Source organism: Laetiporus sulphureus, assembly GCF_001632365.1.
Source record: "Laetiporus sulphureus 93-53 unplaced genomic scaffold LAESUscaffold_34, whole genome shotgun sequence".
In the NCBI taxonomy this organism is placed as follows: Eukaryota; Fungi; Basidiomycota; class Agaricomycetes; order Polyporales; family Laetiporaceae; genus Laetiporus; species Laetiporus sulphureus.
The window spans coordinates 39,499-52,253 of NW_024468543.1; the positions used below are offsets into that span (position 1 = coordinate 39,499).

Sequence of the window (12,755 nt, forward strand, 5' to 3'; positions counted from 1 at the left end):
GGATCAGGCTTAATGAATAATAGAACATGCTGATGAGACGATGGAGCTCATCGAGTATATGAGCGGCGGTCCCATGTCGACAGCATTGTCATGGCACGAAAAACAAAGCTCGCCGTGGGAAATTCGAGGATATACTACTTGTTGACATATTGTTCACTGAGCAGCAATATTCATTTTTTGGGAGGTGAGGCAGAGATGAAGCTGATCATTGAGGACCATGGCGTCTACCTAGAAAGTGAGCGTCTAACATTCTCGGCGCTAAACTTACCACGGTAGCTGCTATAGCTTCGACACTGCTTGAGTACTTGAGTCTGACTCTCGAGTGCTCCTGGCGGCGTCGTGCACATCGGTGATAGCAGAAAAACCTGTGACGGCGCGAACTAACTCTCGTTTCGTCTGAAGGGGCTAAGTTACTCCAGCTCGTGCTATGGCTTCCGGCTCGTCTATCAAACGCGCCAATCCTCTAACATCTCTCACACCTCATCCGAAGCCTACCATCAGTGTGGAGGAATGGGAGGCAAGAGCGCCTCTTGGAGAGCTCGAGATGAGGAGTGTGAACCTTGTGAAGGCAGCCAGCGAGAAGGCTGTTGTGCCGTCTAAGGTGCGTCCTGTTCAATCTCCTACAATAACTCCCGCACAAATGATCACAAGTCAAGTTCAGTCCAGATGAACCAGGTTCCTCCTCGCGCCCATCTACGCCCACTTTACGGGTTAAACTCCTAGCTGCAAATGGTGGCTCCAGACCATCGACCCCAACACCTACATCCGACGTCGCTCGCAGCGGTACCGCCGCTACCCATCCTCTCCATCCCAAACAGCCCATTCAGACCCCCCAGCAGTTCTATGACTGGTTTGCACTCATAGACCGCTCGGTCGCACACAGCCAAGAGGCACATTTCCGAGCCCATCTCGAGAGCGTCTCGGGACATCTGGATACTTGCGACGCGCTTGTGCATCGCATCGATGAGGTGGACGCTGCTATTGTTGACATGCTGCGCGAATGGCGCATTGTGGAGGATGGTGGCAAGAGTTTGAAGGAAGCGTGTGAGCAGCTGTTGGAGGAGCGAGTGCGTATGGACGTGTTCATTGATGGGGGTTCAGGATGTTCATATGACTGAGTCAGGATCGCTTGCTGAGCATAACAGAGGCTATTGGGGAGCGGTTGGAGTATTTCCAGGAGCTCGAACACGCTACACGTATGCTCAACTCTCCAGGAGATTCACTCGTTCTGCAAACCGACTTCATCTACATGGTTGAGCGTGTAGATGTCTGCATCGACTACCTCAAGGCTCATGTGCGCGATCACTCCTCCTTTAAATCCTTCAGTTCTCTGATAGTTTTCACAGCGGCACTTCCGCGAAGCTGAGATTTACCTGCTACGCTTCCAGCAATGCCTGACGCGTGCAATGACGCTCATCAAGATGTTCTTTGTCGGCTCTCTGAGAGCTCTTACTGTGGACATTACCAAACGTATGTCAGAGAAGGTGGCGCATTTATTCAATACTTCAAGTCCTCAATCCTCACGGCATTCTTCTAGGATGTCTCGGCGACAGCACAGGAGCACTTGCTCTACACCCGCTTCTATACCGTGTCTGCACAGCTCGCTCCGCTCCTGTCTGAGCTCGAGCGACGAGCCACTGCGCATCCGGAGGAGCTGTCTTCGCTTCTCTCGGAGTGTCATGCTGCGTACTTTGCCGCGCGGAAAGGACTCCTCGTCAACAGACTTATGGAGGAGATTAAAGGCCTGGATCCCATTAGGACCGAGCTCGTTGAGCTAGTAAGGCCTCTCAAGCGCTTTATATCAAAGCAAGGCAGCTGATCAATGTTTGATTGACAGACAAGGGCAGGCTGTAGCTATCTCAAGCAGCTATGTACAGATGAGTTCAACCTTTTTCGTGCATTCTTCAACTCGGGCGAGGACCAGCTCTAGTATGTATCTTGCGTGCTGTTTCTCACTGTCGTCTGTTGCTGACGCTGTTCCTGTGCAGCAACTACCTTGAAAATCTATGCGACTATTTATACGACGACCTCCGTCCACGCATCCTGCACGAGCCGCGGCTCACTGCCCTCTGTGAGGTCTGCACGGTTCTTCAGGCGCTCATGGTTCTCGATGTGCCTACGGTCTCGGACTCTGACGAGGAGGACGGTGAGGATGCAGACGAGCTCAACCTCGAGCTGAATCCCGTTTCGGAGTGGAGCACTGCGCGCAAGAAGCCGGGTAAACGCGGCCTACGGGCATTGCAGATTGGCCACTTGCTGCAGATGGTGCTTCAGGATGCCCAGACACGATTGTTCTTCAAAGCGCAGGCGGTGATCCAGAGCGACGTCCGGTACTACGTACCAAAGCCCGAGGATCTAGCCTATCCGGAGATGCTACTTGGTGAGTCATTCTCGGGTCTTTGTGTTTGCGATTTTGGGTGAATTTGACTTCGGCTTTGACAGAGGCGCGCAAGCCTGCGTCCGGGATGGATATAAGGGAGAAGGCGAGCGTGAGCGAGTTGTTCCAGCTCAAGTCCTTCGATAGGCAGGATACGTGGTATCCCACGTTGCGCAAGACGGTGTGGGTACTTTCTCAATTACATGACTTCGTCAAGGTACGTGTTCAGCGTGCAACCGTCTCGATGCTCGTAGCTCACCTGCTACCTTAAATTCACATACTGCCTTCCGTATGTCCACAATCGACAGCCAGCGATCTTTGCGGACATTGCACAGGAGGCAGTCGCACTATGCCTGCAGTCCCTTACGAGTGCGACGACAGCGCTGCGGGCTCGACGCGGTGCTCTCGACGGAGCACTCTTCCTCGTGCGGCATCTGCTCATTCTGAAGGAAATGGCACAGAAGCTCGACCTGGACTTGGGAGGGCAGGATTACGGGATAGCAGGGAGAGGCGAGTTAGGTGGAGTTACCGGTAAGTCATTCGTTGTTCTTTCAGTGAGCTACTAATGAGGCCTGTTTTACTATGTAGAGGCACTGGCTTCCGTGCTCGGGCGGACAAGCGCACTATTTCCGCTACCGAGTGCGCTGCTCACGAGTCTTGGGATGCCGCGTCCAGGGGAAGAGACGGGCGACTTCAAGCAGGTGCGTCGGACTCGGCGGCGTGAAATCACCGTCGTTGATGCTGACAAGGCGAACACAGGGCATCGATGGAGAGTTACGCCGGGCATGTGAAGAGGTCATCGCGGCTTGCTCAGATCCCGTCAGTGCGCCACTTCGGGCATGGATCGAGCGCACGCAATCGTCCATCTCGAACGCGGACACTTTTCCTCATACTGCACCTAATCCTTCGCAGACACAGCCATCAGACTCGTCCTCGCCATCTGCTGTCTCTACATTGTCCTCTACCGCGGCTGCGTCCCCAACCTCGGCCGCCGCGGCGCATTCTGCGTTCCTTACGCTGTGCAGCACCGAGCTGCGCGCAGCGGCTGGGCGTGTGCGGTTGTACATAGAGGACGCACGCACGGCGGGGGTGCTTCTAGGGCATGTGTGTGAGCGGGTGGTCGGGGCCTGGGAGGAGTGGAGGCTGGTGGTCGGTGAGTCGTCGAAGGAGAATGATGGACGAGAGGGTACGGAGGTGCTGGGGACGGCAGAGCAGGTGCGCAGAACGGTGTGGGCGGCTTGTGAAGAAGGTGCAAATGGAAGCGAACATGTTGGGACAAGCGGAAACGAGAAAAAGACGGAGGGTGCGGGAGATATCCCTTGAGTCGATGCTGATGTATGTTCATTATATTGCCTCATCATCAATTGACGAGCTTGCGTGCATTTTACCCAGATTTCGGTCTATTATGTAACTAACTTGCAGCTTCATGTGGGTACATGATCGCGGTGGACTTCCGTCGGAACGGTTGAGCTCGCACGATAGGGGTATTGGTAAATTGTATAATTCAGTAAGTAGCGAGTGGGTAATCTGTGAGACTGCGCGCGCTGGCACGCGAATGGCAGCCGGAGGGCTGTGTACTACTAGGCTACAGAGATGTGTATCGATCTGAGGTGTGTACCGTACGAAGAGTCCTTGTGTGCACAATGAAGTATGAAGGTCCATGCAGCGGCCGAGGGAACGTGAGTAGGTATGCGGACTCATTTTGGAGTGCAGTCAAGCGTCCTCGGAGTAGGTCGTGAGTCGTGGAGGTGAGATAACGTTAAGCGACGAGAGGCCGTGAGTGGAGGCGTCACGAGAAACGTGAGTGGAGGTACCGGTGCAGTTCGGGAGCTCGGGAGGAGGAAGAGCCGCGCATGGAAATATGTGCGTCACGGCTATGGCAGTCGACCATTGTATGAGAGTATCCGGACGTACGATAGCAATCGCTAATCGTCCCAGCTCTGGGAGATCTTCCCAACGTCTGCAAGAGATATCCTGAAGGTTTGCACCTGGTCGCTATCCTGGTCGACGACCCTAACCTCGCCTGTGTGAGCACCGGAGTCCGACTCATCTGCTTTTAGCTCTATCCTGTACTCAGAGTCAGAGTCATGGTGAGGGCCCGCGCCGGCGTCAGGTTGACCTTCCTGCCCGGAGACCTCCGCACTGTTTTCGGACCGACCCACCCTCCCCCTCATAACGCTCCGGCCCCTCATCATCCACGCGCTCGTTCCCGGGGGACGCACGATGCGCGCATTGAACGCAGGCTTGTGTTCGCCATTTCCGCCTGCATGCTCGTGCTCCGGGCTGGCGAGCGAGGAGTCGGGAAGGCGGAGCGAGGATGAGGAGCGCGATGGAGAGAAGTGGCGCTGATGCGGAGGCGGCGAGTGGGACGTTGAGGAGAAACGATGAGGACATGAGGTGGAGGGCGGAAGGGAGGCAGATCGAGAGGCAGATTGGGACAGGGCGAGAACGGAGTGGTTGGCGAGGTTGAATGGTAACGGAGCATTCACGCTGACCATCTTCCTGGAATATGAGTAAGGGTCAGTAATGATAACGGGGTCGCGGCAGTGTAGGTATTATGGGAAGACACACCCTTCCTTCGCACGCACGATCGTTCTGAGGCGTGCGTCCATCTGTTGCTGGTCGACGACATACGTGCTGACCCTGTTCATCATGTACAAACAATCTCAGTACTGGCCCACAATGGGCAGCCGCACGAACGGATATTGCCGCGACTCACGGCGACTCCTCAATCGTCTCCGGAATCAGGTGGGTGCGCTCGTTCGTCTCGCTCTGTCGCTGTCCATCCTAGCATGCGACGTCGAGCATGAGTAAAGAAGCACGAACAAGTCACAATGTAGCACTTGCAGGACTGCGCGAACGGCTGCGGAAGCAGCACATGCATATTGACTCGAAGAAGGAGGCCATGGCGAAACTGCGCCTGCCACAGGAACGAAGCACAATCAAAGAAAGCAAATCGAGAAGATGGACGAAGAAGACAAGGAGAGGAAAGCTGTAGATGGCAGACAGTCCAAAAGGTGAGGAGAAATGGGAAAGAGGGATGGACTATGGTGGATGGAATTTGGCATAAGAGCAGTGCCACCGATCCGCGAGGCGCCTACTAGACGAGGCTATTGAACGCCCGCCACAATCGCTCAATATGGACGTCTCTCTCTTTCTCCATCATGTGTCACATATCAATGATATTATTCAACACTTGCGTCGGGTGCATTCTGCAGATAATTTAGGCATTTGTAGTCTGTCTGGCCAATTTTATTTCGTACTGTGCTCGCTGTACATTACGTACTTACGCGCTCGCTTGCCGCCTGCAACCTCAGATACGTTGTCTGCCACCGTTGAGTTGGCGCGCGTCTTCCACGCGGTTCAAACACCTACTTCCACAGAAGCTTGAAGCCCAAGAACTCTATGCTAGCATCTGGTGGATGAGCTGGCGCGTTGTTTCCGCCCTCGGTTGGATTCTGCACAAAAACTCGGCCGGACGGCTTCGGAAAAGACTTAAACCATTTCTATCGACGGCGGATCACACATACCTGACGAAATTCTGCACGAAAGTGGGCTCTGGAGTTATTAGCTTCCCGCTCGCGTCGCGCGCTTTGCCAATGTCAAGCGTGGCGATCATCATCGCCGCCGCAAGCCATACACTGCTGTCTGCAAGGTGCCTGCCAGGACAAGCTCTGCGTTGTAAAGGAGAAGATCTGGTTAAACACAGCAACCAAGGAAGAGACCTAAGAATGACCTTCTGCCAAATCCAAACACGATTCTGCGAGTATCTTTCATACGAGCCTCGTGTTCGTCCATCTTCTCGAAGCGTTCGGGAAAGAACCTTTCAGGCTGAGGGTACGACTCTTCATCCTGCATCATTCCCCTGGTATCGGGAAGAGGGAGAGACGTTGCTGAGCACCAATATGACATGAGGAATTAATGCAGATCTCGCACCATATGTTCTGGAAGAGCATCGTTCCAGTGGGTATGCGGTAGCCACGATATTCCACCTCTTCAGTTGTAGCGTGAGGAAGGCCTGTGCAGATAGTACCACGTCAATGGAAGCTGGCCAGTCTCGACGATCGGCAGGTTCTCGCACCAAGCGGAGCTGGAGGATTCCATCTGACTCGAGAGGTAAGATAGCAAGAAGTACATAGCATCAAGCACGAGTCTTACCGGTAGAGTTCTTTTATGATACATTCAAGGTAGGGTAGTGAGTCCCTATCGTCGTAGTCGGGGAGCCGTCCTTCGCCTACAACCTTGTCCATCTCTCGCTGTGCTTTGGCGAAAACTTCAGGATGAATAACAATTGCCAGCAAGAATGCCAGCAGTACTGTTGCGGTCTATAAAAGCCACTTTGAGCACTCGCATCTAAGCAGCCCTATTGGATAAGATCCGCACGGTTTCCGCGCCCGCTTCATGAAATGTCAACGTGGATCTCGCGCTGAAAGTTTAACTCACCAATGTTGCAAGCCATCGCGACGCCTTTAATGTCGTCTTCATCGACTTCAGATACTACGCCGTCTTTCGTGTGCTCGGCCAACATCGATGCAACCCACGACGCGCTTGCCTCTCCAGATGTCTGCAACGCGACTGTCAAGTTTGAGCATCTACATGACGATTGATTTTATTCCTTACAATTGCGCGTTTACACTCATCATAAGGTCTATCCACAGTATCTTGAACAAGTTTTCTCACTTGAAGAGCCTTCTTGTTTGATCCTGAACCAGGGAACCAGGAAGGGAGATATTGCACTGATGCCATGATGCGAGCTCAGGACTCATCAAATAAGACAATAGAGTCACGCACAGAAAGGGAAGAAGTCCACCAATGTAGCAGCAGGGCTTCCTGTTTCCACCGTTCCCCGAATTGCTCGCCCCGTCAGAACATAATACTCATCATCGCATGAAGTTATCCTATAGCCATAGGTTATATCGAAAATAATAGCAGCTGCAAATCTAGGGCGTATTCGGCTTTAGTTCTTAAAATATGAAAGGCTGAACGTACTTGCTTATGTGTTGCTCATGCAGACTCGGATTCTCATACAGTTCAGCGATCAAAGTGTATGCTTCTCGTCGTTGTATGGCACGATAGCTCAACAGACGATCGTTCGTCTGAAAAGCGATATGAGCCATTTTGCGTTGCTTGCGCCAGCGATCGCCGTATTGCATAAACCCAAAATCGAAATCATATCCCAATCTAAGGGTCGCATGCGGCATCAGTAACCGCATAACAATTATTAGACAGGATCCTGACTCACATTTCGTTAAGAAGAACTGAGCGTGGTCTACCTGAGCATAACGCGCCCTTGTCCTGCAATAGATCCTGGGCTACGCGGAAGGAGTTGAGGATAAGGGCATCTTTCAAGAATAGCCTGGCGTAGACGAGTTCGCCTTTGAAGCAATTGATCTCAATATCAGCTGTTCAGGAAATCATGGCAACGAAGCATACCAAACGTTTCGCCCCATTTCTTAAAAGTATATTGCTGACGTTCAAGCGGTAGTTGATGGACGTTTCCTAGCAACGGGATCGGTCGTGGCCCCGGCGGACGGGGATGGCTCTTCTTTTCTGATGTCCAAAGCCATGTCGAGACGATAACGAGGGATGTTACTGCATATGTCAGCAACGAGATGGGTTGGTACAGAGTCAAAAGCATCTCAACGGATTTTCGGCTGCCTGCATAGCGGCGATTATAACAAGATGGCTGGAGTACATATATCATCGACGTACTTGCCCGACGGCCCCGGCCAACAGGGTTTCACCGTGGACGCATATCTTTTACACAAAAGAGGGCTAGGTAATCTCGGCGAAACCTTCAGGACCATCAGGCGTGGCGCTTCTTCTACGCGAGCGTGAAATGGTTCCTACATGTTCAAGATGAACAATCCTAATAGCATCATAACCTCGACGAGAACAAGATATGGGCTGTACCTGCGCCATATAACGCGGAAATTCGCGCACCTAAGAGGCATACACAAGCATATTTTGAAAGACTTTGTAATGAACCAATGCTCGCATGTACAAGGAAGCTTATCGGTCCACTAAAACGGATATGAACTGCGAAACGGCCTGGGTGAGAATGACAAACACGCGGTATCAGTGCGTCGTTGATAGAAGCGGTGCGTTTCTACTCGGACTTTGACAGGCTAAAGCAGTAACTCATGTAATCAGCATATCCAGAATTTGGCTAGTATCAATGCGGCAAGGTGGCGAATGTCAATGCTATCTGCTCCACAAAGCACGACAGTCTAGTAGATTGACGCTCACAGAATATCATTCTGAAGAAAAGCCGACTCGACGGACATCAGCCAGCAACATCATCACTACGCATCGTGTGCTCAACAGCTGGTGTCCACCGACCCGCATAGCCTCGGTTAGCAGGAAACGTTTCACACCTGGTGGAAATCAGGAAGGGTCGCAGAAGAACGCAAACGAGACTCAGGGACTTAGTGATCACGCATTTATCGCGCGTGGTCGGCTGCTTTCAAAATGATAATCAGGACTCACGAATGGTCGCATTGCAAGGACATCCCTCCTGATGGTCGATGCCCGGGCCGGAGTAAATGACCAGCTGAAATAGGATACAAATGCGTCGCTCGCATGTCCACTCGTCGCTTCTCAGGCGTGGCTCAGAGTCCTTGGAGTATTGAAAAGAACATCTTTGATGGCTGCATACATCCTCCTGGACTAGGCCATTCTAGTAGCAAGAGACATCACAGGCGCTAACCTTGCGTCCGGTGAATGAGCTCTCGGATGCTGTCTGATCTGGGTCGGATGCTACACATGAAATCTTTCGGTCGACTGAAGAGAGTTCTCAGATCATTTCTGTACATAATAGATCGCGCACATACCTGACAAAGCCATGCAGAAAGATCGACGTGGGGTCGATCGTTCTTCCATTTGCATCGCAAGCTTTGCCAATGTCCATTGTGGCTATCATCGAGGCCGCCGCAAGCCATACACTGCTATCTGCAAACTGCCTGCCAGGACAAGCTCTGCAACAGATGAAGGGGATTGATCATTGATAGAGTCCAATGGGTTGCCAGAATAAGATGTTCAGACTGACCTCCTGCCAAATCCGAAAACAATCTTGCGCGTATCCTTCTGTGATATCTCGTTTGCACCCATCTTCTCGAAGCGTTCAGGATAGAATTTCTCCGGCTGTGGATATATTTCTGCGTCCTGCATCATAGCCCTGAAAACGAACGGACGTGTGCATTCGGCAATCATGAGTAATCGACGTCATCGAGGTAGCCATACCATAAGTTCTGAACAAGCATTGTTCCAGCAGGTATGTTGAACCCGCGATATGTTACCTCTTCAGTCGTAGCGTGAGGGATGCCTGGATGAGCCTTTCGTTAGCCGAAACCATGTCATCCAAACAACTTGGTTAATTTCTCGTACCGAGTGGAGCGGGAGGGTTCCATCTGGTATGCGAAGTAAGTCCTCTACAAAAGCACCATCAAGCATGAGCCATACCTGTAGACTTCTCGTATAACGCACTCAAGATAAGGCAGTGACTCCCTGTCATCAAAGTCGGGAAGTCGACTTCTGCCCGTAATTCGGTCCATCTCTTGCTGCGCTTTAGCGAATACTCCGGGATGAAGAACCATTGCCAACAAGAATGTCAGCAGCACTGTTGCAGTCTATGGGCACAATCCTCAGCGCTCGTGCCGAGGCAGCTCCGCATACATTCCGCACCGTCTCTGCTCCCGCTTGATTCAAACATCAATATAAGCTCAGTCTTGAGCACAACAATGCAGAGCTCACCAAGATTGCATCCCATTGCCACGCCTTTGATGTCTTCTTCGTCAGCTTCCGATAACACACCGTCCTCCATGTGCTCGGCCAGCATTGAGGCGACCCACGACGTGTTTGCCTCTCCAGACGCCTGCAGAACTAACGTCAACATCGAGTATGAAGATGAAGTCTATCTTGCTCACAATAGCACGTCTACAAATCTGAAAAGGCTTTTCCGCGGCATCTTCGATAAACTTCCTGGCCTCGAGTGTCTTTTGATTGCACTTCGAGCCAGGAAACCATGAAGGAAGGTGCTGCACTAATCCCGAGCCAAAAATGTCACAATTCTATCGAGCAACATAGAATAATCACAAACAGAACGGGAAGAAATCGACCAATGTAGCGGCAGGACTGCCTGCTTCCACGGTCACTCGAAGTGCTTTCTCTGCCAAGTCGAACCACTCATCGTTGCATGAGTTTATTCTGTAACCATAGACGACGTCGAATATTGCAGCAGCTGCAAATCTAGGACACAGTTAGTCCAACCTTCCCCAAGCAAGAAGTCGTACATACGTGCTGACGTGGTCTTTGTACCGGTTCGGGTTCTCATACAACCTCATGACCAGTGCATGGGCTTCGCGCCGTTGCAAAGCACGGTAGCTCAACAAACGATTGTTTGTCTGAAAAGCAACATGAGCCATTCTGCGCTGCTTGCGCCAGCGTTCACCATATTGCATGAATGCGAAGTCGATATGATAACCCATCCTGCCGAGCGCGCCGTCATTAATTCTTCTCATATTCGTTCACACAAGAGCGCTCACATTTCGTTATAAAGAACCGCCCGAGGTCTGCCTGAACATGATGATCCCTGATTCTGCAGTAGGTCCTGGGCTACTCGTTGGGAATTGAGGATCAACGCTTCAGTGCGGAACAGCCGCGCGTGAATGAGTTCTCCTGGGAAAAAAATTGCGAGATCAGTGTCCGTTCTCGCGCGGCGATGGCTTTTCGGCGAACCGAACGAGGCGCTCCATTTCTTGAAAGTATGGTGTTGATACTCTAGCGGCAATTGATGCATGTTCCCCAGCAACGGAATCGGCTTCGGCCCTGGCGGCCGCGAACGACTCTTCTGTTCGGTTGTCCAAACCCATATCACGGCAATGAGGAAGACCGCGAGTCCATAGAGGAGTTTGATACTGAAGTAATTGATCATAGGTGAAGGTGCGTTGATCAGAGGGTGGGTGATATCCTTCACGGTGGTCTTCGCAACAACTAGATACTTATACCCTCATTTTACGGCCTGAATGAGGAGCTACGGTCACATGTCATACAGACTATTGGTTTCTTGGAAGACCCGTGGTGATGGTTGGTGTTGCTTCTTCCTCCAGAACATACTGAATGAATACACGTGAACAGCGAAGTCTTATAATTATGCAAGCTCCCCTACGAAGGGTAATTAGGTGATACGCATGGGAACACAGTGTATAGCGGACTTGCCGTTCATGCTCTGCGCAGTCCACACGTTTGGCAGTATTGACGCCTGAATGAGCGGACTTGGGGTGTAGAATGCGCTGTGGAAGTCCTCCCCGCGTTCGAGGGAATACTTCAACATCGCTTATGGCAATTAAATAGTCTGAAGAGGTGATGTGAAACATTAGTTGGAATAGTGGGCCCCGGAATATATGCGTTCTGGCCAAAGAGCGTTAAGATTCCTCCGAGATTGCTCGGAGATCACAAATGAATATGATATTGTAGTGACTAGAACCATGGCAATCGGGCGTGATTGATTGGCCAGTGTCGATACCCCAGAGCAGCTTCTTCGTGTTATCTGCCGCGCAAAGTCAGCTGGACCATGGAAGGGAAATTATGCGCATTATACTCAAGGAATGTGGTGCTCCTGAGAAAACGACAAAGGCAGAGCGAGTGCCAAGACACATGCAGCACTAAATACGACGTCTGGGCCCACCGTTGACAGTCAGATTCGACAAATCGCTCAGACCTTTGCCTCCTCTAGGAAGATTATAAACTACCTCCTTCTTTGAGAGGAGAGAGGTAAGGAGATATACACTCACTGTTCGCGCTATCCCAGCTGGGTTAGGCCTCAGACCTTACGGATCGGCTTCGATTGCACAATTGGGGGGAATGAAAGGGCCAAGCAGCTATTCAGGTCCCTCGCACGCTCGCCTGGCTACATCGTGCCAATGCTCTAAGCCATACCATAAATCGTCAATAATCATCACCTCTGCCTGTGGAAGTTCAAGTGACATACGCATTTATCCGGACATAACTTCCGAAATGTGCTACCCCGCGCCAATACGGGACATCACCGGTCAACAGATGTGATATCAATGTACATGGAAATCATACACGTACAATTGCTAGTCATTCCGTAGGCTTATACATCGCTGGAATTGAGGCGGATCGAGGCAAATCACGAGATGATAGGAAAAATGAGGAACAATGGGAGTGATGGCTGCGGCCATCAGCTGATAAGCGCCCATTGATTGACCACCCAGACGCGCCTTGCCTTTCTCCCCCACACTTGTCTCCCAACCACCACAAGCGCTCTTCCCTTTCATCCCTTCTGCCCTCTTACATCCACCTTTGTAGACACTTCGCGCTGCTCTACAGAGACGTACTTACTCTTCTGCCTACCTCT

General features: G+C 51.6%; 4 protein-coding genes across 4 annotated transcripts; 1 reads left to right on the forward strand and 3 right to left on the reverse strand.

The window, feature by feature from the left end:
• Positions 1-427: 427 nt before the first annotated feature.
• LAESUDRAFT_658233 (Sec34-domain-containing protein) lies at positions 428-3,700 on the forward strand (the record flags this gene model as incomplete). The annotated part of the gene is made up of 11 exons (XM_040904740.1): positions 428-601; positions 657-1,067; positions 1,124-1,294; positions 1,347-1,484; positions 1,538-1,777; positions 1,838-1,929; positions 1,989-2,380; positions 2,443-2,594; positions 2,686-2,908; positions 2,966-3,078; positions 3,137-3,700. 11 exons carry the CDS (start codon positions 428-430, stop codon positions 3,698-3,700), a joined length of 2,670 nt encoding a protein of 889 aa, XP_040761868.1.
• Positions 3,701-4,300: 600 nt separating this feature from the next.
• LAESUDRAFT_310757 (uncharacterized protein) lies at positions 4,301-5,466 on the reverse strand. Its single transcript, XM_040901950.1, has 5 exons — positions 5,225-5,466; positions 5,097-5,164; positions 4,949-5,020; positions 4,497-4,879; positions 4,301-4,444 (listed from the first exon to the last, which is right to left on the reverse strand). The coding sequence occupies exons 1-5, from the start codon at positions 5,282-5,284 to the stop codon at positions 4,440-4,442; spliced, it is 588 nt and encodes a 195-aa protein (XP_040761869.1). The 5' UTR covers positions 5,285-5,466; the 3' UTR covers positions 4,301-4,439.
• Positions 5,467-5,780: 314 nt separating this feature from the next.
• On the reverse strand, positions 5,781-8,032 carry LAESUDRAFT_703715 (cytochrome P450; the record flags this gene model as incomplete). Its single annotated transcript, XM_040906527.1, has 13 exons — positions 7,811-8,032; positions 7,620-7,752; positions 7,367-7,558; positions 7,169-7,317; positions 6,998-7,113; positions 6,821-6,941; positions 6,761-6,774; positions 6,536-6,702; positions 6,459-6,481; positions 6,314-6,395; positions 6,114-6,242; positions 5,908-6,051; positions 5,781-5,859 (listed from the first exon to the last, which is right to left on the reverse strand). Exons 1-13 carry the CDS (start codon positions 8,013-8,015, stop codon positions 5,781-5,783), a joined length of 1,554 nt encoding a protein of 517 aa, XP_040761870.1. The 5' UTR covers positions 8,016-8,032.
• Positions 8,033-9,081: 1,049 nt separating this feature from the next.
• Positions 9,082-11,309, reverse strand: LAESUDRAFT_658326 (cytochrome P450; the record flags this gene model as incomplete). The annotated part of the gene is made up of 12 exons (XM_040904745.1): positions 9,082-9,160; positions 9,211-9,354; positions 9,426-9,554; positions 9,620-9,701; positions 9,764-9,786; positions 9,839-10,005; positions 10,116-10,250; positions 10,303-10,418; positions 10,476-10,624; positions 10,673-10,864; positions 10,921-11,053; positions 11,114-11,309. 12 exons carry the CDS (start codon positions 11,307-11,309, stop codon positions 9,082-9,084), a joined length of 1,545 nt encoding a protein of 514 aa, XP_040761871.1.
• Between the last annotated feature and the right edge of the window lie 1,446 nt (positions 11,310-12,755).